Here is a 27,426-nt window from a genome sequence, read left to right on the forward strand (position 1 = left end):
CCATAGACATGTGAACTCTGAACATCCAGAGTTGGCTTTGAGTTCGTGCCTATAGGCAAAGCAGGTGCGTGTGCAATCAGTGGCGGCTGCGCAGGTGATTTGCTGTTACATAACAGGCTGCCATCACTGAGCCAAACCTGGGGAGAGACTGAACATTTTTGCTGGTAGGTGTTTCAAGGTGAGGCATGGCACTTGCAAAGTCAGCAATGGGCAGACACGCGGATACTGACTGACTGGCAGTGCCAATGTCATGGCTCAGTGGCAGTGTGCTGACCCAGCAGCAACCATGCCTCTGCCTCTCAAGAGTCCCCTGTGAGATCTATCATCTCAGAGTCCTCAGAAGCTGGTTACTCATGGCAAAAGGAAAACCTTGTTTTGGGGGGTTCCCTATTTTTAGGAAGGAGGGAAGCCCCTTTTTAGGGGGTGCAGGGCAAAGTTGTTGAGCTTCTTTGGGGGGAGCCAGCGATCTAACAGTGATCTACCACAGACGTTCAGTGATCTACCTGTTGGACGTGCCTGTCATAGATCATCAGACGAAGTCCTGAGTTGCAAATATAAATGTGCGATGCCAGCATATTAGGCATGCCTGAAGCACCACCTCTTTCAAGGAAGCAGGGACACTCCCCCCCCTTATGCAGAGAAGCATTAGCCATGCTCTAGACTCAACCAGTAAACTCCCCTCTGCTGGATTTAATAAGCCAGGAGGGACAGGGGCTGTTAGAGTGCAGCACCTTGTCCACAGCAGCTCAGTGCATAAGCTGAAATTGATCCCAGAAGACATTGCTGACTCTGGCATTGAGTACTTCATCCATAGTCAAACAACTTCATCTTCGAAGTGTGTAGCCAGTTGATCACAATGGGTGCTCAGATAGGAGTTCCTCCTTCAATGTAGGATTCAGGAACCTCCAGGACCATCCGATTTAACTCCACTGGCCAGACGCTGGAAACTGCAGTGCAGCTATGATATGAACCTTCTTTGCAGCTGTACTGCACTGCAATGTTGTACACGCAGTTATGTACAGTGTTCATTTGGCTTTAGAGTGAGAATTGGCCAATTTGCACTTCCGTTTTCCTTCAGCTTGCTGCAAAATCCAAAGCTCCACAGAAAGCACAAGTGAACAAACAAAAAACACTTGTTTTTAATAAAAGCACACAACCCTTCACCTGAAATGGTGCCTTGCGGATTTTAAAGTTTGTAAACAAGTGAGAAATTTAGAATCCTTTTGGACCTAGGTTCTTTTCTTCTTTTAGTAGCTCCGTACTAAGGCATCAATATTTCAAGCAGTCTAAATGAAATAGTAATCTCTCAACAACCAGTGGTTCAGGTATTTCGAAGATTAGATAGGGTGGCCGTTTCACTCTGCGGCTGCTGTCAACCCCAGGTGTACAGCTTCTTCGCTGTTAAGCCTGCCAATGGCTATAAACAGAGAAAAAGAGACATAAAATATTTGTCAGAAGGAATCCTCCCATAAATTGTAGTGAGCAATGTGTATAAGCTACTTCCTGGGCAGTACTAAAATTTTTGATGCCTGAACACTGCATGATTCTTCAGCTTGTTTTGTACTTTTATGTAACCTGTATGTTTTTTACAACCCTGCTTTGTAGCTGAAGGTGTGTGCTGTGAAGGTAATGGAAGTCTGTGCACTCATTTCAGAGGTCATTGCCAAGAAGGTTTTGCCCCCATTGCATACGTTCTGACACCATGAACTTGTTGTCTAAACTTTTTTCTTAACGGTTTGAAGGGCAATCTGAAAATTGGATGTAAACCAGGAAATCTTGGCTTCAACTTCCTCTTCACCCATAAAAGCTCCTTTGCAAACCCCAGCCAGGAAGCCATCTCTCGGTATACTGTACCTGAGTTTTGTTGGGAAGATGAAATGCAAATAATAGTTGTCTCAGAGACAGAGGGGTAGACCAGCTTCATTTAAGTTCCTTGTTTCACTTGCAGAATCATAGAATTGTCGGAAGGGACCCCATGGGTCATCTAGTCCAATGCAGAAAATTCTCAGAAATTATGCAGGGCAGCATAATTTTTCCTAGCTGTGGACCACTGTACCAGGTGATAAACAGAATTACTTATTTGCCCCTTTGAGAACAGCAGAGCTGCTTCCTGTTAGTTAATATTTGTAGGCAGGACATAAGTATTATGCAAGAGTCGAGTTTTAATTATTGTGGATTGTATCCAGCTAAATTTTAGACAGAGTAGACTCACTGAAAATATGGACCGAAGTGAGCCATGGGTATTAATTGCAATGGGTTTACATTGAGTAGGATTAAGATTGATTGCAATCCTAAATAGGGATTTGGGTGTTTTTGGTTGTTGTTCCAATGTCTTCCTGCTCCATGGTCCATGAATCTGTGAAACATGGGGTAGATGTGCAAGTGATCAACCTCTGTATGATAGAGACAATCAAGCCATCCATGGATGAAAGAGCTCCCTTCCAGTGTAGTTTGGCCAACTGTATGGACTCCCATGCCGTATTTTAGAAGTCTCCCTGATAGAGGAAAGTGTTAATTTGTGCACATTTTGGAGAAATTCATATCTAGAAAGAATCTTCGTAACACACTGAGTCTAGGAATTAGATCTGCTTGCTGTTCACTCTGCATGAGAGACACTTTTAATACTCCTTCTTTAGTAATTTAAAAAAAAAACTATATAAAAAGCACTACCAAAGAACTGCTATTTAAAAGAGAATTGACTTTCTATGGTCCACCTGAGTAACCCCCCCCCTTTTAACCTAAACTTTGTTGTTCCTTGTGGCCATGAGTTCTTCAGGTTAACTGTGCATTTAATCTGTTTCAGATAATGTTGCTTTTCAATTTCACTGTTCACTGGTCACCCCCCTTTTCTTACTGTGGCAAACATAAAGTGAAGCATGAAATGTCTGATCTGCTTTCTTGTCATCCTTACTCTAAACTAAAGCAAGTCTCCTTTTCTTTTTGCCTTTTTAATATGAGACTTGTGCTACAGGATTTTAGTATTTTTGCTGTCTCATTTTGCGCAGAGGGCGGGAATTGTTTACTTCTAGGAGTACAGTACTGGGACGCTCTTAAGTTAAAGTGAATCAGAGTAGCCGGCAGAAAAACACATGGGTATTCTTTCAGATTTGGTTTCAGAAATGCTAAATGCAAAGGAAAATAATCAGCAAAGAGTTGAAAAACCCACTCTAGTACTCTTGTGGATAACCTCCATATGATTTTCTCTGCGCTGGCACGCAAACATCCTAGATATGTTTGCCATGATAATGATCTTTGTCACTTATGGAAAAAGCACTGATGAAATCAGCACAACAGATATTCCCATTGTGATACAAAGGTCAAGGATAATGCTTCCCAAAGATGTCTGTCTGCAGGGTTAGATTGCATTAAACAATTTGAACAGTGATCTCCAGCACTCTAAAATATATAGTTTAAAATTTAAAATATATTTAATATTTATAGATCATCAGGCATATTCTTTTGCAGAACTGAGAGCACTCTTATTGGCATGAAATTGGTAACACACGGCAATTCTCTCTGGCGGGTGGCGCTGTGGGTTAAACCACAGAGCCTAGGACTTGCCAATCAGAAGGTTGGCGGTTTGAATCCCCGCGACGGGGTGAGCTCCCGTTGCTCGGTCCCTGCTCCTGCCAACCTAGCAGTTCGAAAGCACATCAAAAGTGCAAGTAGATAAAGAGGTACCACTCCAGCAGGAAGGTAAACAGCGTTTCCGTGCGCTGCTCTGGTTTGCCCGAAGCGGCTTAGTCATGCTGGCCACATGACCCGGAAGCTGTACGCCGGCTCCCTCGGCTAATAAAGTCAGCCATGACTGGACCTAATGGTCAGGGGTCCCTTTACCTTTATGTGTGTGACTCGGGTTTTTTTTGACTTGGAAACGTATTAGGATAGAGTTCACTTTGCAATGAATGCTGGATGCTGCCTCATTTGGAGTTGTCCCGTTGGTCTATCTAGCTCAGTATTGCCTACACTGGCTGTCGGTGGCTCTCCAAGATATCAGGCGGGGGTCTTTCCCAGCCGCACCTGAACTTGTGGCATTTTGCATGTGACATGAGCTTTACCGCTGATCTGGGGCTCTCCCCTTCAAAGCCCAGACTTCTTCCAGATTTGCAACTGGCAGATACACCCACCAGCACATCAGAAGTTGGTTCTGCCATCAGTGTTGGCCTAGCTGGGTCAGATGGGCGAGGTACAATAATAAACTGTATGAACATTTGTCTGTTCATTTATTGCTATAATTAAGACTCCAAAAACATTTTCTGAAAAGTGAAATTCTCCTCGAGGAATTAAGGAACATTTATTGATTAAAGCATGGGCACCATCCAGTGTGGAATATAATAATAATTTAATAATTTATTATTTATACCTTGCCCATCTGGCTGGGTTTCCCCAGCCACTCTGGGTGGCTTCCAACAAAATACAAAAATACAGTAACCTGTTAAACATTAAAAGCTTCCCTAAACAGGGTTGCCTTCAGATGTCTTCTAAAAATGCACAGTTGGATTTTGCTGCAAACTTTCAGAATCTAGTTTGACCCTGAAGATTGTCAGCATATTTCACTTGGAATGCCCGTTGTTCTTCCAATGTCTTCCTGCTCTATCATTCATATCTTCAGCCTGAAGGTGGCTTCACCTGCTGGTGTTAACATCCGATTTGGGGGAAGCAGGTAGGTATTAATATAATATGGGAATGGCTGTGCAAGTGACTCTTTTGATTTACTTACCAGGATCCCGCTTTCCTGAGCTTTATTTATGTATTTATTCTGAAACAGTCAGAAGAAGAGGGTTTTTTTACCCACTGCTTTGTGGATAAAAATGAAGGAGTAGATTTAAAATACAGGAAGGCAGAATTTAAGAAGACCTTATTAACCTTGAGAGTAATTTGAAATCCCACTCACTCTGTACCCATGCAAATTCCACATCCACTAACACACACATACCACACTCAGCTCGCTCCTGCACACACTCATTTTCTCTCTTTCTCTCCCCATTCTTATCAATTACTGGGCCAAACGACCCCCTGGGTACAGATACAGAAAGACCACACTGCAACACTGGTACTCCCACCAACCCCAATTTAAAAGCCCAACAGCAGTGCATGTCATTCACCAAATGACACTCATATATGTTAAGGTTGCCGCCTGAGGTTGAGCTCTCCTCCCTGTCATCAGCTACCATTTCTCAGCTCCCACCTGAACAGTGCTGAGTCTCCAGCCCCCTCTCCCAGCTACCCCACACTCTTTCCCTAGCACCAGCAGAAAGATTTGCTCCTGTGTTTCATGCTCTTGAAACTCTTCCTATATGCCACCAGTGGCTATCCTTTGGCTGAGAGGCCCTGTGCTTTTTCGCCAAATACTTGCTCCTTTAGCCAAGAAGCAAACCTCATACTACCTGGCAAAGAGGGAGATGAAAGAGTCTTATTTAGGAATCCCAGGTGAATGTACTTCAGCCAAGATCCTTGTTAGAAGGGTAGCTAGGCAGTGGCAGATCATCACCTGAGACTTTGGAGAGATGCTGCTGCTGCTGCTGCTGTTCTTGATAATAATAACGATAATAATTGATAATGATGATGATGATGATAATATAGCCTGCTTTCCCCCCTGACAGAGACTCAGTGGGGCTTAAAATAGAACTGGCTAAAAACATTGGGGGTGGGGGAAGAGAATATTTAAAAAAATAATTAATAAAGGCAGCTTCATATGCAAATTTCAGAAAGGCTGTGTGTCACTGGACACATTCTGCTTCCTACAATTACACTGTAAGGGTATGTATTTTACTACTGTATTCCACCTGAGCAGCTCATTCCATATAAACTTTTGAAAAGAGCATATTACAAGCAATTAGGCGGTCCATTAGTAGTGACAAAGCCAGCAGAAACCCAAAGCTGAAGGGCACTGGAGGAATCGGGAGTAAAACAGTGTGTTAGATTCATTTCTTACTGCAGGGTGGTTCCCAAGCCACAGAGAGGGAGGGGTGAGGGTTGGCAACGCCTTGGAAATTATGGAAGCTCAAAAAATTCTGTTTTGAAGCTTTATAATTTTTTTTTTAAAAAAAGGTTTAGCAACTCCTTTTCCCAGGTAAAGTGTTTCGTGTCTTCCATTTCTTTTATGACTTACCATAAAAGTCAGAGTGTGTTGGTTTTTTTTTTTTAATAAATATTTATTACAGTTTTCCAATTTAATACAAAAAGAATAGAGTGTGTTGGTTTTGGGCCAGAGCTTATGGAAATCTTTAGCGCCATTTTAGAAAGAGAGAGTGGTGTGCTTGAAACCAGAAGTCCTTGATTAAACTGGGACGTGCACACCTAAGGTCAGCATACAAGGTGGACCTGGTTTGCACGTCATGGTAAGCTTGAGTACAGTTCAGCATCGTGTGTACAAACCAAGATGCCTCCTGAGATTGTTCACCCCACTCCCCACAGCCCCAGACCCTCCTCTGGTGCTACCATAAGGGGTTTGGAAGCCTTTGTATGCTAGGTCCGGTAGTAACCCGAGTAACGTGGTCCAGGTCCGGTCCCAAATCCAAGGGTTCTGCGAGGAGTCAGTCCGCCAGGGCCAAGGCAGGAAACCAGGCAAGGTCAGGCACAGGATCACAGGCAGGTTCTGGCAAACAGCAATGTTGCTCCCACAACCTGAGGCGGGGTCCAGCAGCCTTTTATCTCTGTCGAGGTAACGGCTGGTCCTGATCCCCCGATGACTCACCTCCCTGTCTCGCCCGAAGGCGAGCACTCCTCCTGTGAGTACTCAGGTCTCTCGTTCTCTCAGACCTCACTTTCTGCAGCTTGGGAGACGTTGGTGGGTTACTAGACCCAGGGGCTGCCTCAGCCTCCCCTGACCCAACCGGTAGTGGAGCAGCTGTAAGTGATGGCCTAGCTGGAGGCAACGAGGTAAACCTCACATCTGGAGCCAGGGCAGGCTCAGGCCCCTGACCCGGCCCATAGAATCATAGAAGAGTTGGAAGAGACCACAAGGGCCATCGAGTCCAACCCCCTGCCAAGCAGGAAACACCATCAGAGCACTCCTGACATATGGTTGTCAAGCCTCTGCTTAAAGACCTCCAAAGAAGGAGACTCCACCACACTCCTTGGCAGCAAATTCCACTGTCGAACAGCTCTTACTGTCAGGAAGTTCTTCCTAATGTTTAGGTGGAATCTTCTTTCTTGTAGTTTGGATCCATTGCTCCGTGTCCGCTTCTCTGGAGCAGCAGAAAACAACCTTTTTTTCAACAAGCTGGTGTTTGTTGCAGGGGAACCTGTGCAGACTGGGGCTCTTCAGAATCAGGCCCCAGACCTGTTTCAGATGCCGCCTGAGGCAAAGAATCCGGTGCGGACTGAGACTCCTCTAGCTCCGAGTCCGAGCCCGAGTCCCAGGCCATCACACTTTGCTTCTGTTTTTGATAAACCGAAGCTTGTTCCTCCGTTCAAACTAGGAACTCTGGTTAACGTTCATGGTTGCCGGTTTAAACAAGCGCGCTTCATGCCGTGTGAAGTTGGCTTGCGGAGCAGCAAGGAAAGGCCTAAGAAGAGAGATTAATCGAGTGTCAGGCTGCAAGGCACATTGGGATGCAGTGGATGATAAACAGATGGCAGTGTTGCATGGGCAAAAACAGATGCACTCCTTGGAGCTCGTAGATTTAACAAATGGGAAGTGGAAGGCTGGCAGTCTTGATACCCTGTGCTTTCCTCCAACTCCTCCAACTCCTCCCTCCCAGCCCGTCAGCCTGTCTTACAACCTCCATGCTCCTAAAACGAGATCATCATGTAAGATAACTTTATGGCATTTACTGACCCTGTTGCTTTGAGAGACCTCGCCAGCAGATTTCTGGGCAGAACTTTGCATTCCCTGCCCCGCACAAGCCCTGTGCTTAAACAACTGCTCTCTTTTAACATTAACCTTCCCTTTGAAGCTCTCTGTACTGCGCCTCAAGGCCCATAGACACTTTTTTCTACAACCTCCTGCTTTATTCAGTGCAAAAAGCCCTTGCTTCTTCACTTAACATTTCACCGGGCAGCCCTGTCAAGTCAGCCTTGATGGACAGATCTTTATTCCCTTCACAAACATGAGGCATGTCAGTTGTCGGCCGTTCAGGCAGAGAGATTGTTTCATCCTTCATCCGACCCATCCCTCTGTTTGTCTCTCCTCCTGGGATCAAGGAGGAAGTGGCTTAAGCAGCTTAGGTGGAACGGCTGCAACTCTTCCAGGCTGATAATGTGGCATGGTAAATATAGTGATGGATTTTTGTCAGATGAATGGCAATCAGTTCGATCTCAAAACCTCTTTTCTAAGAACCTGGTAAATATTTAACAATTATTACATACTTACATTTTAAGGGTGGTATTCAGCCAGGTTTTACTCAAGGGTGTCTCTGTTGAAATGAATCAACTTAACTTAGACATGTTCACTAATTTCAGTGAGTCCGCTCTGAGTAAAAGTTGATTGAATATCACCCTAAATGTGTGTGTGTGTGTGTGTACACCCATTTAGATGGATCAAAACTGGCCTGGAAGGAGTATATAAACTACGTACAACTTTCCACATTAATCTGTATCTCTTCATAGTCTCTGTGTTTTCCTATAATGAGGATTGATTCGTTTTATGGTATTTCAGCCCCATGAGAAAAAAGAGAATGTGTTGACCTCAGTGAGAGTGAATGGGGAAAACTGAAATGCTGCTTTGTCTGGGGTAAAAGGTAAAGGTAAAGGTACCCCTGCCCGTACGGGCCAGTCTTGACAGACTCTGGGGTTGTGCGCCCATCTCACTCAAGAGGCCAGGGGCCAGCGCTGTCCGGAGACACTTCCGGGTCACGTGGCCAGTGTGATATCGCTGCTCTGGCGAGCCAGAGCCGCACACGGAAACGCCGTTTACCTTCCCGCTGGTAAGCGGTCCCTATTTATCTACTTGCACCCGGAGGTGCTTTCGAACTGCTAGGTTGGCAGGCGCTGGGACCGAGCAGCGGGAGCGCACTCCGCCGCAGGGATTCGAACCGCCGACCTTCCGATCGGCAAGTCCTAGGCGCTGAGGCTTTAACCCACAGCGCCACCTGCGTCCCATCTTTGTCTGGGGTACTGGGAATCTAAATTACCCTGTGCTATCAGAATCCGAATCCATAGGACTTTCCTAACTCACTATCCTCCAGATATTTTGGACTAGAACTCACATAATCCCTTACTATTGGTTTAAGCTCATGAAAGCATAGTCCAGCAACCTCTGAAGGTTGGGGCAGCAGGTTGCGGATGGCTGCCTTAGAAAGTAACATCGGTATGTTTAGGCGAGTCGTTACAGAACTCCACTATATCCCTTTAATGTACAACTTTTCATGTGTAGTTGGCTTAATTCAAGCAGGGAGTTGGCATTCAGTTCTCTTAAGTGCTGAGCCTTTTGCTATCATCTTTCCCAGGTCTTGCTGTTCCTCACCCCTCCCTCCTTTGGACTTCTTCCGACTAAGACTTCTTCTTGCTAACATCTTGATCTCTCAGATACCTTCTTTGAGATGAAGTCATTGATTACCACTAGTGTACTATTGCACAGAGGGAACAAAGGATCAAGCTGCTGTCTGCAACTTGATGGCTCACATGCAGGAAAAGAGAGTAGTTTTCAATGTGGGCTGTAATCCACTGGGAGCAGTCAAATGCAACATTCCTTGTTTTCCTAGAGGGAACATGCAGGGGGTTGCTTGGTCCAGCCAGTTGAAACTTCCTGTTCCTCCTGGGCTGGAGCATCCTTCCTTGCATGTGACTAGTGGGTGGGCGTGACCTTTCCAGACCTGGTAAAAGGCCAAGGCATGCTGCCACTCTCTCTCTTTTCCATCTTCCTTTCGTCCTGTGAACTGCTGGACTGCTTGCCTGCAGTCACTAGATAAATCTCCCTTATGGGGTAAACCTCTTTGTATATGTTTGAAATTTTAAGCCTTAAGCCTGCCTTCAGGGATCACACTGTGCTCTGCCTAACACTGGTCTTGAAAGACCTACACTGGCTCCCAGTACGTTTCCGAGTACAATTCAAAGTGTTGGTGCTGACCTTTAAAGCCCTAAACGGCCTCAGTCCTATATACCTGAATGAGTGTCTCCACCTCCATCGTTCTGCCCGGACACTGAGGTCCAGTGCCGAGGGCCTTCTGGCAGTTCCCTCGCTGCAAGAAGCCAAGGTACAAAGAACCAGGCAGAGGGCCTTCTCGGTAGTGGCACCCGCCCTGTGGAATGCCCCCCACCAGATGCCAAAGAGAAAAATAACTACCAAACCTTTAGAAGACATCTGAAGGCAGTCCTGTTTAGGGAAGCTTTTAATGTTTAATAGGTTATTGTATTTTAGTCTTCTGTTGGAAGCCACCCAGAGTGGCTGGAGAAGCCCAGCCAGATTTGCGGGGATATAAATTATTATTATTACTACTACTACTACTACTACTACTACTACTACTACTACTACTACTGCCTGATCGTGGTGTCTTTATTCTTTTAGGAGGGATTCAAGGGGTCTTACCAGGAAAATATCAGATTGAATTGCGTATTGTCTTAAGAAACTCACACCAGTTTGCAACTAGTTTTCTGCTGTGTAAAGGGGCATGGACTCTGCTAAGTAAAGGAACTTGCTAGCACAAGTTTCCCTGAACATCCCCACATTCTACTTCCAGGGGAGGGAACCCCACATTCAATATAGTTCTAAGTGTACAAACACATTTCCTAGGGAAGCTGAAGAATAAGGAGATGCAGCCCAAGCATTGGCCCACAGAGTCAATGCCCTGCAAACTCACCAGTATATTGCTTTTTAAAATTATGTTTTATAGCTATTGATTGATTTTATTATGTTTTATGTTGTAAGCCGCCTTGATATATTTCATGAAAGTGCGGATCAGAAGTATTCAAATGAATGAATGAATGTTTATTGCCACATGTGATTTGACATTGGCTTAGCCTGAGGTATTGGAGTGTTTAAGGCTACAGTTTCAGATGTGGACTCCTACTTTAAAGTCTTCCTAAGCTCAGCATTATGTGTGTTTGAACCACTCTGCAAAAGAATCAGTGAACCTTGTACAATTTCTCATTTACAACTAAAGTGCAACATTCAGCTAATTGAATACATGACCACTGTTAATTATTTTTGTTACGGCTAATTGATATTCACTGAGATCATGTTCTGTAGCCCCATAAATATAATATTACCTTGCCAAGTGTATATATCAGCAATGAATTCTCTGCCACTGGCATGTTTATGCTGTCCCCTGTATAAAAGTTGCCACGGCTTCCTTTTTTATATATTTAGATTATGATTTTTTGCTTGCTCTGCATTATTTGGAAAATACAAATGTCGTTGGCCACTTGGTGGATACTGTTCCTGTGAATTATTTATGTACTTGGCAATTCTTGCAATTCCTCTTAGAGAACAGAAAAACCATACTTCTTGGTTGTCAGTGAATCGGTTTTGTTGCAGCAAGGAGTAATTTCTTTATGCCACTGACACTGCAACAGAGCCGCTATAGTGTAGCATAGCAGCTAAAAGCCTGTGTTGAGAAACATAGAATCATAGCACTTTAGAGTTGGAAGAGACCCCAAGGGTCATCTAGTCCAACCCCTTGCAATGCAGGAATCTCAGCGAGATGATACATGACAGATGGCAATCCAACCAGGGAGTTATGGTGTGGGAGGTGGGGCAGGCTGGGTAAGCTTGTCCTTTGAAAGGCAGGTTTCTGTTCACTAACCCACAATAGTCCTATCAGTTGGTCCAGATTACAGTAACCCTAGAATTCCCAAATGCATAAAGCTTGTTGGGTGCACATTAATATTCAGCACTAATATTTTAGTGGGCACCTCAACATTTTGTTGTTGTTGTTGTTTAGTCGTTTAGTCGTGTCTGACTCTTCGTGACCCCCCTGGACCAGAGCACGCCAGGCACTCCTGTCTTCCACTGCCTCCCGCAGTTTGGTCAAACTCATGCTGGTAGCTTCAAGAACACTGTCCCACCATCTCGTCCTCTGTCGTCCCCTTGTCCTTGTGCCCTCAATATTTTCCAACATCAGGGTCTTTTCCAGGGAGTCTTCTCTTCTCATGAGGTGGCCAAAGTATTGGAGCCTCAGATTCACGATCTGTCCTTCCAGTGAGCACTCAGGGCTGATTTCCGTCAGAATGGAGAGGTTTGATCTTCTTGCAGTCCATGGGACTCTCAAGAGTCTCCTCCAGCACCAGAATTCAAAAGCATCAATTCTTCAGCGATCAGCCTTCTTTATGGTCCAGCTCTCACTTCCATACATCACTACTGGGAAAACCATAGCTTGAACTATACGGACCTTTGTCGGCAAGGTGATGTCTCTGCTTTTTAAGATGCTGTCTGGGTTTGTCATTGCCCTCAACATTTTAGTATTCCATATCCTCCCCCCCCCCGAATATTCAGTGGCACCCTACCCTCATCTGAAGCAGCCTGTGTGTGGAACAAGAGAGGGCTTCACACATGCATTTTCACCACTGGATTACTGCAACATCCAGGGTTGACTTGCTTGTGTGAATGGGGCCACCCATTCACCACACCAGCATCTAATGTGACTCACATCCCCTTTCACTAATGCTTTTCAGGAGACCCAGTTTGCCCATTTCACAAAAGTGTTGAATGAGGGATCCACTGATGAAAAACGTTTGGAAAAACCAGGCTTTGTCTAGACCTGGGTAAACCATGGCTTACAAAATGCTATTTGTGTTTGTTCGCTTCCTATTTAAAGTTTAGAATCCCTTTAATTTTCTTTCTCTTTCTCCTCGTTCCACAGCAGCGAGTCTGTTAATTTGCTGCTTTTGTTTTCCTTCGGAGAGGTCCAGGCAATTGCTTTTAATTGATCTGTTGAAGTAGGTGAAGAGAAGTTATTTGTGATTAGGTAGCTTGAAGCCTCCCCTACTTGCTTACTATGCATAGGTGAACTTTTCTTCTTCTCCCTTTTTTTTAATACCCTTAAATTTCCTAGAACAGTAAATTGTTGGAAATTCAAATTGTCTTGTGACTTTTTTTTCCTTTCCACTCTATTGATTTTTTAAACTCACTCTCGGTAAAGGAGTGGGAAGAGACTGAGGCTTCATATGGATAGGAATTTCTTAGAACTAAAATCTGCATGCTCTAAGGATCCCTATCTACCAGAGATGGTCCTAATGTTCTCATACTGGAGAGCCAGTGTGGTGTAGTGGTTAGGAGCGGTAGTCTCATAATCTGGTGAACCGGGTTCGCTTCCCCGCTCCTCCACATGCAGCTGCAACCTTGGGCTAGTCACACTTCTCTGAAGTCTCTCAGCCCCACTCACCTCACAGAGTGTTTGTTGTAGGGGAGGAAGGGAAAGGAGATTGTTAGCCGCTTTGAGACACCTTAGGGTAGTGATAAAGTGGGATATCAAATCCAAACTACTCTTCTTCTTCTTCTTCTTCTTCTTCTTCTTCTTCTTCTTCTTCTTCTTCTTCTTCTTCATACTTGCCCATGGTAAACCACCATCCTTGTTGGTCTTAAAGTAGAAGTTATGGGCCGACGTGTGAAAAGGTTGCTCTTCTTCAGATTTCAATTGCCTCTCCCATATCTCTAGAAGATATATCTTAGTTGGCTATTTGATGCATCCTGATGGTTGTGCACATGCGTGCATGCCAATGTGTAGTGTTTAGTCTACCGTTTCACATACTGCATATTAGATGACTACTGTGTATGTCTTGGCCAGGGCTGGGAAACATGTGGACCTCCTAATGTTGGAGGACTACAGCTCTATCATCTCTTACCTTTAGCCATGATGACTAAGGCTGATGGAAGTTGTAGTCCAACAGGTAAAGGTAAAGGACCCTTGGATGGTAAAGTCCAGTCAAATTTGACTGTGGGGTGCGGCGGTCATCTCCGCTTTCAGGTCAAGGGAGTCGGCGTTTGTCCGCTGACAGCTTTCCGGGTCGTGCTGCCAGCAGCTTCTGGCACAACAGAGGACTGTGACGAGTGCCAGAGTGCATGGAAGTGGCATTTTCCTTCCCGCCACAGCAGTACCTATTTATCTACTTGCACTGGCGTGCTTTCGAACTGCTAGGTTGGCAGGAGCTGGGACAGAGCAATGGGAGCTCACCCCATGGCAGGGATTCGAACTGCCGACCTTCCAGTTGGCAAGCCCAAGAGGCTCATTGGTTTAGACCATAGTACCACCCGTGTTCTGTAGTTGCAACAACTTCAGTAGGACTCCAGCTCTCGTTTATGTTGCACCAAAAGAATGTTCTTGTGGGACGGGTTGTGTGTGTTATTGGTTTATTTTGTTCTTGTTTTTCTTACGTATTTCATGCTTTTCTTTTGTATTTTTATGCTATTCTGAGATGAAGGGTGGTATACAAATTTAAATAGCAACAACAACATTGATGGGGTTTAGATGCCAGGTTATTCATCCAAGGAATGCCTCTTGCTTGGTTGATGCAGTTATGTTGTTAGTATACGGTCTTTCTTTACATAAAATTGTATTCAAATAAAATATTGTTGCATTATATTGTTGTTTCTTGTTATGGGATCATGCAAAGAATGTATAGTGGGTTATAAATAAGTTAATAAATAATAATGATAATTAGGCAATAACCCCTCCCCCATTGTTAGTTTGGAAGACCCAGAATTCATTTTTTTATATGATATTTATTAAGATTTTATAAACAGACAAAAGTTACAAAATAAAGAATAAAAAAAATAAGAATAGAAAAAATACAAGAATACGAATGAAAAATACAAAATAGATAAAAAGTAAATGATAAATAAAAAAGCACAATTAAAAACAAATCAATCTTTTCATGTCTTAAGTTTGTTTACATATTTTCCTGACCTCCTCACGCCTCCCTTTTTTGTATTCCAGTTTACATGGTTAATTCAGCAAATCCTTACCCTCTTTGTTTTTATCTTAATTATATATCTTAACATATTGAACTTCATATTTTCATCTAATTATCAATCCTTTTTTACATATTCTTTTAACTTTGTTACTAAAGCCATCTCATTTCAATCCTACATCATTTTAACATTCATTAATTTTACAGTGTTTCTGCAAAGAGTCTTTAAATTTCTTCCAATCTTCTTCCACCAACTCATCTCCCTGGTCTCGAATTCTGCCAGTCATTTCCGCCAATTCCATATAGTCTATCACTTTCATCTGCCATTCTTCCAAGTTGGGTAGATCTTGTGTCTTCCAATACTTTGTGATGAGTATTCTTGCTGCTGTTGTTGCATACATAAAGAAAGTTCTATCCTTCTTTGGCACCAATTGGCTGACCATGCCCAGGAGAAAGGCCTCTGGTTTCTTCAGAAAGGTATATTTAAATACCTTTTTCATTTCATTATAGATCATTTCCCACGTCCACCAAAGGTGAAAGAATGTACCTTCATTTTCTTTACACTTCCAACACTTATTATCGGGCAAATGGTATATTTTTGGAAGACCCAGAATTCAGAGAGATATTCCCTCTCCTTTCTGAGACGTTAGACTTTCTACCTCTTTATCTGTGTTTTGTTCCTTTCTGAAGGCATCTTTTTCAACAGATGTTTGAGTCCACTGCCGCTTAGATCATTATATGTTCTTTCTATTCTTATTTAAAAAGTCTTGCTCCAGTTTTGGTTTTATATTTTAAGGTGTGCTACTTTGTGGTTTTACTGCATTTGAATTGCTTGGTCTGTTTTTGTTAGACACGTTGATTGTCCCTGTTTGAAGATAAAATTGCTTGGTGAAGATTTTATTATAAATAAATTAAATACTATTGATAGACCTACCCATTTTTTTCAAGCATGAAATTTTGGAGGGCATGAAAATCATTTTAAGAAGTAATTGTAAACAGAAACAAATGAAGGGAACTGATGGCTAAACTTTGATCCAATTTCATTTTGCCATACTGTTAATTTATCTTATGCTCCAACATCTTCAGATACTGGGACTATCTAGTTTGACCTTCTATATATTTGAAAAGTCAAGAAACTTGCCCATCTGTTTTTGTATCAAATTGATTAATGTTGTTTTGTTTCCAAAACAAAACGGAAAAAGTAATCTAGTGAGAGTTTCATAATTGTCTCTTGCACATTTGTTGGTTCTATTTATAATCTGTTTGTTTCATAAATTGATGGCTTTGTTTTCTGGATTTACATGCTTTCAGGAGATGGAAATTAAGGTAAGCAATAAAGTCAGAGTTTCAGTAAGGAGTACAGAATATACACCATACGTTGTGTGTGGAAATAGGGTTTCTACTTCTTCAGGAACGATAGCTATGTGGATGGGGGACAAAGCCAGGTGGAAACAAACAAAAAACATTAAAAAGGGACAAGTTCTCTCCAAAGGAGTTATTTTGTTGATATACCTTCCACTTCGTACAGGAAGTCCTCATTCTTCCTTTTTATAGGAAAGCCTCCTTTGCATGGAGTTGTTTCTTACTAGGAAATTAAAGTTGCAAATGGTTCAGGTTAAATTCTGCAAAATACATCAAAATCCCAGTGTGTGTCAGGCTCAGAAGGTCTTCACTATGGATACGAAACTGGCTCTTTGACTGGGACTATAGGGGGCAATAGGGAGAGAGGAGGGTATTTTTCACCTCTTAACAGCATCCCAGACTTTCCTAAGGAGGGCTCTCTCAACACTATGAAGATCAAATGAGTCTCTCAGCCTGTTTTATGTGTTTAAATCAGGTACTCCATTAGGGTTTTGGTATGCTCTTCCTGTATCTTTGACGGTAAGAACGAACAAAGCAACCTTGAGGAGTAAAGCATCAATTTCCAAAGTTTCCTGCAGATTTTGCCAGGATTAATTAATTTTGACACAAGTGATTAGTTTTGATATGAGAACCGACTGGCTGAAACGGGCCCAGTGAAACTTGCTTTATGAAAGTCACCAATAGGCCAAGGTTTTTGTTAATGGCAGGTTCATTATTGTCAGTTTGGGATGAAATTTCACAGAGTTGAAATATCCCACGTCCTCCTGATCTCTTGATAATCATTCCACTCTCAAGGACCGTTCTTCACAAGGCTCACTTTTCCTACGCAGTCTGCTCTGGTCTGGGAGGGACTAAAATGATCTCTTTGATCAGCAGCTGGGAAAACCATTTGTAAGCAAAAATATTATTTGAAGATGAAAGACGTATACTTTCGCTGAAAATGTGTGCGGATGTATCAGTGTCATCACAAACATTAAAGTTTCACAAAATTACTTGATAACGAGTGGTAGTTTTCTTGGAGCTAGCTTGTGTTTAAAAGGGCAATGTTCTCACCAAACCTATAGCCCTTTGTGTAGTTGAAAGGATTTGAGTAATCTTGCCATCTTTGCTCAGATAACTATGGTAAAATCCCAATCTCTTTTGACTAATGTGACGTGCTGTTGCCTCAGCGAATGCTGAAAATAATCGTAGAGGGTGCTGCTATCAGTGTAGTAGAGAGCATGTGATATACGGAACCAATGTGTTTATATTAGATACAATAAAACTGCTGGCTTCCTCAGCATAGTAAGTTCAAGCGGATGTGCTGCCGCAATGCCTATTCCTGCTAAAACATCTGCCTATTTCTAGACCACTGCCTCAGACAACCCAGAATGAACAAACAAACAAAGAATAGCATTACTTTCATGTAAGAATCACTTCTTATGAAGCATCTTGAAGCAATTTCACAATACAATAAAAAAGCCTATAAAACAGTTGCCTGCATAAAAACAGTTAAAACAACCGCATACAGCGGGTACCTCGGGTTACATACGCTTCAGGTTACAGACTCCGCTAACCCAGAAATAGTACCTCGGGTTAAGAACTTTGCTTCAGGATGAGAACAACAATCGTGCTCCAGCGGCGCGGCGGCAGCAGGAGGCCCCATTAGCTAAAGTGGTGCTTCAGCTTAAGAACAGTTTCAGGTCAAGTACGGACCTCCGGAACGAATTAAGTACTTAACCCGAGGTACCACTGTATATGAAAACAATTTCGAATCCAGTGCAGATGCTAACTGTGATAAAAATATCCACTTCAAATAGCTCCAGTAACCAGAATATACCAAAACAAAAAAATTCCTTCCAGTAGCACCTTAAAGACCAACTAAGTTAGTTCTTGGTATGAGCTTTCGTGTGCATGCACACTTCTTCAGATACACTGAAACAGAAGTCACCAGACCCTTCTATATAGTGAGAAGGTGGGGAGGGGTATTACTCAGAAGGGTGGTGGGAATGGGTGATTGGCAGATAGCTCGTTAAGAGTCGTCAACAGGCTCATCACAGCTATCTGCCAATCACCCATTCCCACCACCCTTCTGAGTAATACCCCTCCCCACCTTCTCACTATATAGAAGGGTCTGGTGACTTCTGTTTCAGTGTATCTGAAGAAGTGTGCATGCACACGAAAGCTCATACCAAGAACTAACTTAGTTGGTCTTTAAGGTGCTACTGGAAGGAATTTTTTTTGTTTTGACTATGGCAGACCAACACGGCTACCTATCTGTAACCAGAATATACCACCAACCCTGATAAGCAAGTCATAATGTACAGTTAGCTACTAGATTTCATTGAGGGGTGTCCCTGACAATTTAAAACAGTTTAACTTGAGTGGCTGCTGGATCTAATAATCTAATCAGACACTTTTGAAACATTTCACCTTGTGCTCCAAGCGTTCTTTTCAAAAAACGTATTCTAGGAATGTCACTGCAGGTTAGCTACCTCATCATTGATCTTCAAATTTCTTTTGATTCGTGGTACCAATTTTTTTTTTTTTCGGGACGCAGGTGGCGCTGTGGGTTAAAGCCCCAGCGCCTAGGACTTGCCGATCGAAAGGTCGGCGGTTCGAATCCCTGCGACGGGGTGCGCTCCCGCTGCTCGGTCCCAGCGCCTGCCAACCTAGCAGTTCGAAAGCACCTCCGGGTGCAAGTAGATAAATAGGGACCGCTTACCAGCGGGAAGGTAAACAGCGTTTCCGTGTGCGGCTCTGGCTCGCCAGAGCAGCGATGTCACGCTGGCCACATGACCCGGAAGTGTCTCCGGACAGCGCTGGCCCCTGGCCTCTTGAGTGAGATGGGCGCACAACCCCAGAGTCTGTCAAGACTGGCCCGTACGGGCAGGGGTACCTTTACCTTTTCTTTACCAATTTTTCACTAAACATTCACCCCGGCGCTGTTTCCTTGGCACTGCCTTCTGACTCTTCCCAGCTCCGTTTGGATGAACTGCGGCACAGCTGTTGAGCAAACAGGGAAATACAATGGGCAAGCACTTAACTTTCTCAATACGCTAATCATGATCTTATTAATATACTGCCTTGGCAAAAGTGTGCCGGCTGCAGGCTTCAGTCTCTATGCAAGAGTTAACGGGCAGAATTTGCACTAGACTTTTGGCTTGCCAGTGTTCCTTTTTTCTGATCCAGTTTTCTCTTTTGTGTATATGTGTGTGTGTGTGTTGCTTTTTTTAGGCTAAGCAGCTGGAAGAGAAAGACAGAGAGCTGAAGAAGCATGATGCTTACTACAAAGAGCAGCTGGCTCGACTGGAAGAGAGGGTGAGAAAGTTTATTCTCTTTTAATGAAGGGGTTTGCTGCTAATTCCCGTTCTGCACTTGCTTTTTGGCTACCTTTTAAATAGGGTGTGGAGCTCAGGGAGGAGGGGTAAGAACTTTGTCATAAAGCTCTTTTCCCTCTTGGGGGGAAAATTGGCATTCTGTATGTTCTGGGGCCTTGTAAAACTGTTTCACACCGTGGATAAATGTGTCACATCAATGATGTTAACCTGTTTCAGTGGCTGAACCAGGTTATTGGAGCTATTGGAAGGCATTTCAATTTCATAAGACTTTCAACTTTTTCAGAAAATGCTGAGGCTTTGATTTTAACAGATCCCTGGAGGAAAGCAGTTCCACAGTTGAAGCCTAGCCTGGCCAGGGTGTGTGGGGTGGGGGTCATTTTGGCTTCTGAGGGATGGCCTCTTGGCCCAGAGGTTCCCCATCCCTTGTCTAGCCACTAAGGTCATCTCCATGTGGTCAGAGAGCAGTCCAAACTTCTATGTTCTCATGTTGTTTATTTGTGCTGATGATAATTGTAATGGTTCTAGGGGTTGCTCGTGCATAAATCGACACCACACCTGGCTAGGTTACCTGGTTGAACCCTTTCTGTCCGGACAGCCTCTCACACGTGGCTGCCTCAATCGCTGGCAGAATCCGTCAGTGGGCGTTTCTTGAACTTCTTCCAGCAAAGAAGCTCTTTGACACCTAGTCGCCTCCTACTCTCCCTGCACGGAAGCCTTCTGTGCAGGGAGGGTGTGGGCAGCGGAGTACCCGTGCTCTCCCCACTGGTCTCCAGCGAAGAGTCATGGAGCCACCTCGCCGATTCCCCCATCTGCCCCCCTTCTCCACTGGTGCTACGTTGAATTCCTTCCCCAGCAGATGGGCTGCTTCTCTCCTTCCCGGGACGCTCTCCTGAACCCCTCTGGAGCCCTCCCTCTCCCTCTGGCTCTGATGGCAGTTCCCTGACAATAATATTTGCTATACTTTGGCTTTTTGGCTTTAAAATACAGTGGTACCTCGGGTTACAGACTCTGCTAACCCAGAAATAGTACCTCGGGTTAAGAACTTTGCTTCAAGATGAGAACAGAAATTGTGCTCTGGCAGCATGGCGGCAGCGGGAGGCCCCATTAGCTAAAGTGGTGCTTCAGGTTAAGAACAGTTTCAGGTTAAGAACGGACCTCCAGAACAAATTAAGTACTTAACCCGAGGTGCCACTATATGCATGAAGTGGCTGTTACAGTGAAACAGCTGCCCTTCCCTTTTTCCCTGCCAAAGTTGGTAATAGGGGAAAATAACATAAGGCCTTTGTTAGGATTCTTCCTCTGGTTCAGTGTTAAAACAAAACTTGAAAAAGGGAGGCAGGCGAGGAAGAAGGGGAAAGAAAAAGTAATATATTGGGAGCATGGTAGATTTTCTGTATTCTTGCAATACGTTACAGGGATGTTAACACACGTTACATCCCCTTTCAGACTAATCAGATGAGATCATGTTCGGTGCAAAAGATTGTAGGTTGCAGCAAGTTGTACTGGGACAAAGAAGCAATGGATCTTCTTTCTATATTAATAAAAAAGTTGGCAATTTTGTTTTTATGGACTGTATGTCGCTTGTTGTGTACTGAGTATGTCCAGTTCATTGGTATGTTTAGTTCAATACTTCAGCAATGACTTTCCAATGTTTTACATAGAAGGTATTTTTTTAGACCTACTGATGGAGATCTTTTTAACTGGGGATGCCACTTACTGAACTTGGGTCTTACGTTATTCAAAATATGTGCTTTGCTACTGTGATGTGGCTTCTCCCCAGCACTGTTATTTATTTATTTTTTTAAAAAAATATTAATTAAATTTATACTGTACCTGTTCTCCCAAAGGAGTCCAGGGTGGCAGTGGAATTGAACTGACCAGTTTGTAATCAAATATGTAAAGGTAAAAGTAAAAGTAAAAGTACCTCTGACCGTTAGGTCCAGTTGCAGACGACTCGGGGGTTGCACGCTTATCTCGCTCTATAGGCCGAGGGAGCCGGCATTTGTCTGCAGACAGCTTCCAGGTCATGTGGCCAGCATGACTAAGCTGCTTCTGACAAACCAGAGCAGTGCACAGAAACGCCGTTTACCTTCCCGCCGGAGTGGTACCTATTGATCTACTTGCACTTTGACATGCTTTCAAACTGCTAGGTTGGCAGGAGCTGGGACTGAGCAACGGGAGCTCACCCCGTTGCGGGGATTCGAACTGCTGACCTTCTGATTGGCAAGCCCTAGGCTCTGTGATTTAGACCACAGCGCCACCTGCGCCCCCCAATTAAATATGTACCACCTCTGACTACAGAGGTTTTGTTTTACTTTTCGGTGGCTGTTGATAGGTGTATGAATATGAATATGAATATTTCTATAATCCTCTAGGAAGGCTAAAGCAGGAAGAATATGTGAATCGATAAAGAGTCGATTGTGCAATGACGAGAGCGAATCCCCGGTACTAGTGGGCAGAAGCTGTGTGTTTAAGGAAGGCTTGAGCTAGTGTACCTCTCAAAACCCAAAGAGAGAAAGCAAGCAATCACTGACCGTCTTGGCAAAGAATGCTCATTAATTCCTAGACCAATTCTCTGATAAAGTACCTTGGTTTCTGTTAAGGTGGCATTTGAGCATATTGCATCTCTAAGTGTCAGAGCGCCTCCATATAATTAACTGGCCATTTTTATTAGTTTTTTTTTCCTTTTTCAATTAGCAATTTCATATTCACGTTTCTCTCTGCAGCAGAAACACCACCGCAGTCATTGATAATAAAGGGAGATGACAACAGAGCAGATTAGTGTCAGCCCCCGTGTGCTCCTTCTAGAGCTGAGTTATTATACATATTCACTTTCAGATGACGCCTGTCACTTTGAAAATATTTCAGAGGCAGGAGTGAAGATGCGCCAACCTTTTGGTGAGGATTAATACAGGACAAAGTGACACGGCATCCATGACAGCTGGGATGCTGAAACATAAACAATTCTGTTCCCCGGGGGCAATAGCCATCCATAAATTTCATTTATGTGCAAAAAAAGAAAAAGGCATTGATACTTAAAAAGAAAAAAAAGGAAAAGGAAGGAAGTGATTCCCCAAACAGCTGACAGTATTTGTAGGTCAGCAATGGCACACAGGTTGTGAGTTACTGCCTGCTTCACGGCGGCTAAGCAAGATGGAATAGTTTAACAAAGGAGTTAAAGAATAACCTTCCTATGCAGTATATCTGCTCAGGCTATAAACTCGTTATTTAAGAGTTCCCCACATTAGATTTCAAGAGAGAGATTCATTCATCAGTACTAAAGGGACATTTTCCTCTTCAGACCCTGGGAAAATATGAGCCAATTCTCCTGATTCACATTGATATCAGAGCAGCCCTCTTGAGCTTTCAGCAGGAGACACAATAGAAGGGGATGTAAGGGTATAGCTTGGTTCTCTCCCCCCTTTTCTACCCCCTGCCTTAATTTTGAATGAAAATGTCCTAGCTGACACTCCTAGCCGAAAACCCACTAGCTGCATCTAATGCACTCGGAGCCCATAGTGGGCTAATTGCCATTCTTGTATGGGAAATGGCAAATCAATGGGAAAATAGATTGAAATAATGAAGCCGCTTAGAAGGGAAACGCTCACTTTTCCTCCAGCAGGAGACATCAGCAAAACGCCCTGAGATACTCCATCATTATACTGCGTCATTACTTCATTTCCAAAGTTCAGATGTTAAAAATTGAAGAGAATCCACAATCTATCATTACCAGACTCCCCCAGCCCCAGCCCCAGCTTGGCATGTTTCAAAATTGTGCACGAGTAGTTGAGACAAAACACATCATCTTGTTTCAAATGCGCATGCCGGGACGTGCATAATTACAGCCAGTGTCGCTCAGCACATTATCTGCTGGATTTAGACCTGGGAGACCTGGGTTTTTAATCAGACCTGCAATTTGCCATTCAACCAGTTGCTAGTTCTGACTAGCGATTGCTCCCTTGGTGACTAGAACTGGCCTACCTAGAAATGCCTGCTGTGTCATGATCCTGAGAGTGTCAGACTCCAAACCAAAATATGGATATAATGAAGACCCTCAACATACAGTGCAAACACTCATCATGAGGGTAAGCATCCCAAAATCAGCCTTAATTTCATATGGAAAAGGCATAATGCGCTGAGCGGTTTATGTGTGCAACTTCCTAGAGCAAAATGCATGTAGTCTTAGCCCATAGAGGATGAAAGGTGAAGTCATTAAATGTAAGGATGCAGCTGTGTTATCAGTCTTCTACCCTCAAATCCATTGGGGTGAGGGCAGCTGCTCTCTGAACCAGTTGCAGTCTCTGTGCCTGAAAAAGAGGGCACAACATTGACTTGAACTTGTGCCTGACCCTAACTGAGAATAATAGAAACTCTCACAGCTCTTAGACTTTAATCCATAAATCCTGTGATGGGAGATAGATAACACAAAGGCACTATTGCCTTTTATACTGGGGAAACACCCACCAAATAGTGACAGTGTGATGATGGAAGAGTTGGTGTAGAGATGATGATGATGATAATAATAATAATTTATTTACTTATACCCCGCCCATCTGGCTGGGTTTCCCCAGCTACTCTGGGTGGCTTCCAACCAAATATTAAAAAGAATACAGCATCAGACATTGAAAACTTCCTTAAAAGTAAAATAGTTGTTTATTTCCTTGACATCTGATGGGAGGGCGTTCCACAGGGCAGGTACCACTACTGAGAAGGCCCTCTGTCTGGTTCCCTGTAAGCTCACTTCTCGCAGTGAGGGAACCACCAGAAGGCCCTCGGAGCTGGACCTCAGTGTCCGGGCTGAATGATGGGGGTGGAGACGCTCCTTTAGGTATTCTGGGCCGAGGCCGTTTAGGGCTTTAATGGTCAACGTCAACACATTGAATTGTGCTCAGAAACATACTGGGAGCCAATGAAGATCATTCAGGACTGGTGTTATATGGTCTCGGCAGCCGCTCCCGGTCACCAGTCTAGCTGCTGCATTCTGGATTAGTTGTAGTTTTCAGGTCACCTTCAAAGGTAGCCCCATGTAGAGTGCATTGCAGTAGATGAGTCCCCAAATATGGTAGAGGATATCACCCATGGATGTAGGCATGCAAATAGGTCTGAGATTGGTCTAATAAGTGCATATGCCATTTAGGGCTGGTCGAGGAGAGTAATGCAATATTATTCCCCAATGCGTTTTGGGGGGAAGGTTGGATGTTCACCCAGGCAGTCGAAAGGTTGCAGGTTCCCCAAGCAGCTTTCAAATGCTATTCTCCACAAAGTGGTTTGGGAGTGGAATGTGATAGTGTTCTGATATCTCACCTGTATTAGTGTGACCCGAAGAGTAGTCCAGCAAAGCTTCAGAGTCCTCTCTCTTTGCCATTGTCATCCTTTCCAGAGCTGATGGTGAAGAAAACTCCTTGCCCACACAGTTCAGTGTAAAGAGTTTTATCAACTCGAAGGCACAAGACAATTCAGACACACTCTGTAACTAAAGTTAAGAGATGCTGATGCATCAAATGCTGTACTACTAAATGCAGTAACCTGGTCTTAGAGGTTAAACCGAAAAGGTTCAAATATACAGAGAGGTCCAAGTTTGAAGAAAGAAGAAGAAGAGTTTGGATTTGATATCCCGCTTTGTCACTACCCGAAGGAATCTCAGACATTCTCCTTTCCCTTCCTCCCCCACAACAAATACTCTGTGAGGTGAGTGGGGTTGAGAGGCTTGAGAGAAGTGTAACTAGCCCAAGGTCACCCAGCAGCTGCATGTGGAGGAGCAGGGAAGCGAACCCGGTTCACCAGATTATGAGTCCACTGCTCTTAACCACTACACCACACTGGCTCTCCACCAGTCACTGTCAACACAGTCACAGTCACTTCCAATACACACCTGACTGCAGAATGCAGGGTTGGAGCCTGTGGCCTTCAGCTCTTTCGAAAGGCCGACCACAGCTGGTGTCCTGACCTTGAGCAAAAATCACATGCAGGATAAGGGCCACTTGAGGCACAGACTAAGCAGTTAGTGCAGTTTCGCACATATCCCCAAATTACAGCAGCAGGATGTGGATAGACAGACCAGTGAAGTTCTACTCAGAGTAAACCCATTGAAATTAATGGACCTAAATTAGCCATTAATGTCAGTGAGTCTGTTCTGACTAGCACTGAATACAACTCAGTGTTAGGGAAGCTTGCCAATTTCATTTTTTTAAAGCTTTTTTTTGCAAAATACAAGTAATTTAAGCATACTAAGTTATATCATTCTTTAGGGCAGCGGTTCCCAAACTGTGATCTGTGGAGCGTTGGTGTTGCCCCAAAGGATCTCCAAGTGCTCCGCGAAGAGATTGGAAAGAACAGGTTGGTTAGAGACTGGTGCTGATGACATCAAGGTTGCAGGTTTGATCCCCGTATGGGACAGCTGCAAATTTGTGCATTGCAGAGGGTTGCAATGAGGTCCCTTTCAACTCCTGAGGGTCCCTTCTAACTCTGTTGTTTAGTCGTTTAGTCGTGTCCGACTCTTCGTGACCCCCTGGACCAGAGCACACTGGGCACTCCTGTCTTCCACTGCCTCCCGCAGTTTGGTCAAACTCATGCTGGTAACCTCGAAAACACTATCCAACCATCTCGTCCTCTGTCGCCCCCTTCTCCTTGTGCCCTCCATCTTTCCCAGCATCAGTGTCTTCTCCAGGGAGTCTTCTCTTCTCATGAGGTGGCCAAAGTACTGGAGCCTCAGCTTCAGGATCTGTCCTTCCAGTGAGCACTCAGGGCTGATTTCCTTCAGAATGGATAGGTTTGATCTTCTTGCAGTCCATGGGACTCTCAAGAATCTCCTCCAGCACCAGAATTCAAAAGCATCCATTCTTCAGCCTTCTTTATGGTCCAGCTCTCCCTTCCATACATCAGTACGGGGAAAACCATAGCTTTAACTATACGGACCTTTGTTGGCAAGGTGACGTCTCTACTTCTCAAGATGCTGTCTAGGCCTGTCATTGCCCTTCTCCCAAGAAGCAGGCGTCTTTTAATTTTGTGGCTGCTGTCACCATCTGCAGTGATCATGGAGCCCAAGAAAGTAAAATCTCTCACTGCCTCCATTTCTTCTTCTAACTCTACAATCCTATGATTCTGTGAAATATGTACCATTAGCATAAGGGCGACAATAGTGCTCCATGATGAATTTCTCTCCTGGAAAGTGCTCTGCTACTGAAAAAGTTTGGGAGCCACTGCTCTAGGGCATCAGAAAATATTCCGATGCATACTGAAAAATTCCCAGTTCAAAATTTTATGGGAAATCAGGGTGGTTATGATATATGTGGAAGGAAATCTAGTTTACTCCCGAACAACACTGTGATGTAGAGTTGGCTGAGAGTTTGACTGGCCTGAGTGCTTCATGGAGGTTTTTCTCCAGCGCAAGTCAAACTCTTGCCTCCATTTGCTCTTTAAGCTCCTCTGCTGTTATAGAACAGAAGTGATCCACATAGCTGCAGCTTCAGAAATACTAGCAAACTTTAATAAAATCTTATGGAAAAAGGAAAGTACCAGCATTGAGACTGACCCCTGTTCTTGTGAAAAATTCTCTATATGTTCGTAATACTGCATATGCTACAGTGTAAAGTGCAGCTTTTTAAAGAAAGGACAATGATGGAACACCTGGCATTTATATAATGCTGTGTAGTGTTTAAAAGCACTTTGCATACATTTCCTGGTTGCAATCTCCTTACCGCTACTCTGCACTGTAGGTCCTGGCTGTTCTTTCCATATTTCTTTCCTTAAAGACGAAGAATACATTTATTATGGCGTACATTTTCCAGGATCAGAGCCCATGTCAGCAAATGCATTGCATGTAAGCCTGAAATGGCAGGCCCAAAAGACACACGAATGTATAGAGTGTAGGGGGTGTCAGCAGCGAGTTCAGAGGGAAATGAAGTGCAAAAGCGCAGGTAGTGATAATTACACGCACACACAGAGAGAAATAGAG

General features: G+C 43.9%; 1 protein-coding gene across 1 annotated transcript in view; it reads left to right on the forward strand.

The window, feature by feature from the left end:
- Nucleotides 1–27,426, forward strand: part of CHCHD3 (coiled-coil-helix-coiled-coil-helix domain containing 3) — a 217,168-nt gene that overhangs the window by 109,547 nt on the left and 80,195 nt on the right. Inside the window, exon 5 of the mRNA XM_083700960.1 lies at nt 19,369–19,452. Coding sequence (XP_083557086.1) covers nt 19,369–19,452 — 84 coding nt within the window. The remainder of the gene's footprint in view (nt 1–19,368; nt 19,453–27,426) is intronic.

This window comes from Podarcis gaigeae (genome assembly GCF_964106915.1).
Source record: "Podarcis gaigeae genome assembly, chromosome: 10".
Taxonomy (NCBI): Eukaryota; Metazoa; Chordata; class Lepidosauria; order Squamata; family Lacertidae; genus Podarcis; species Podarcis gaigeae.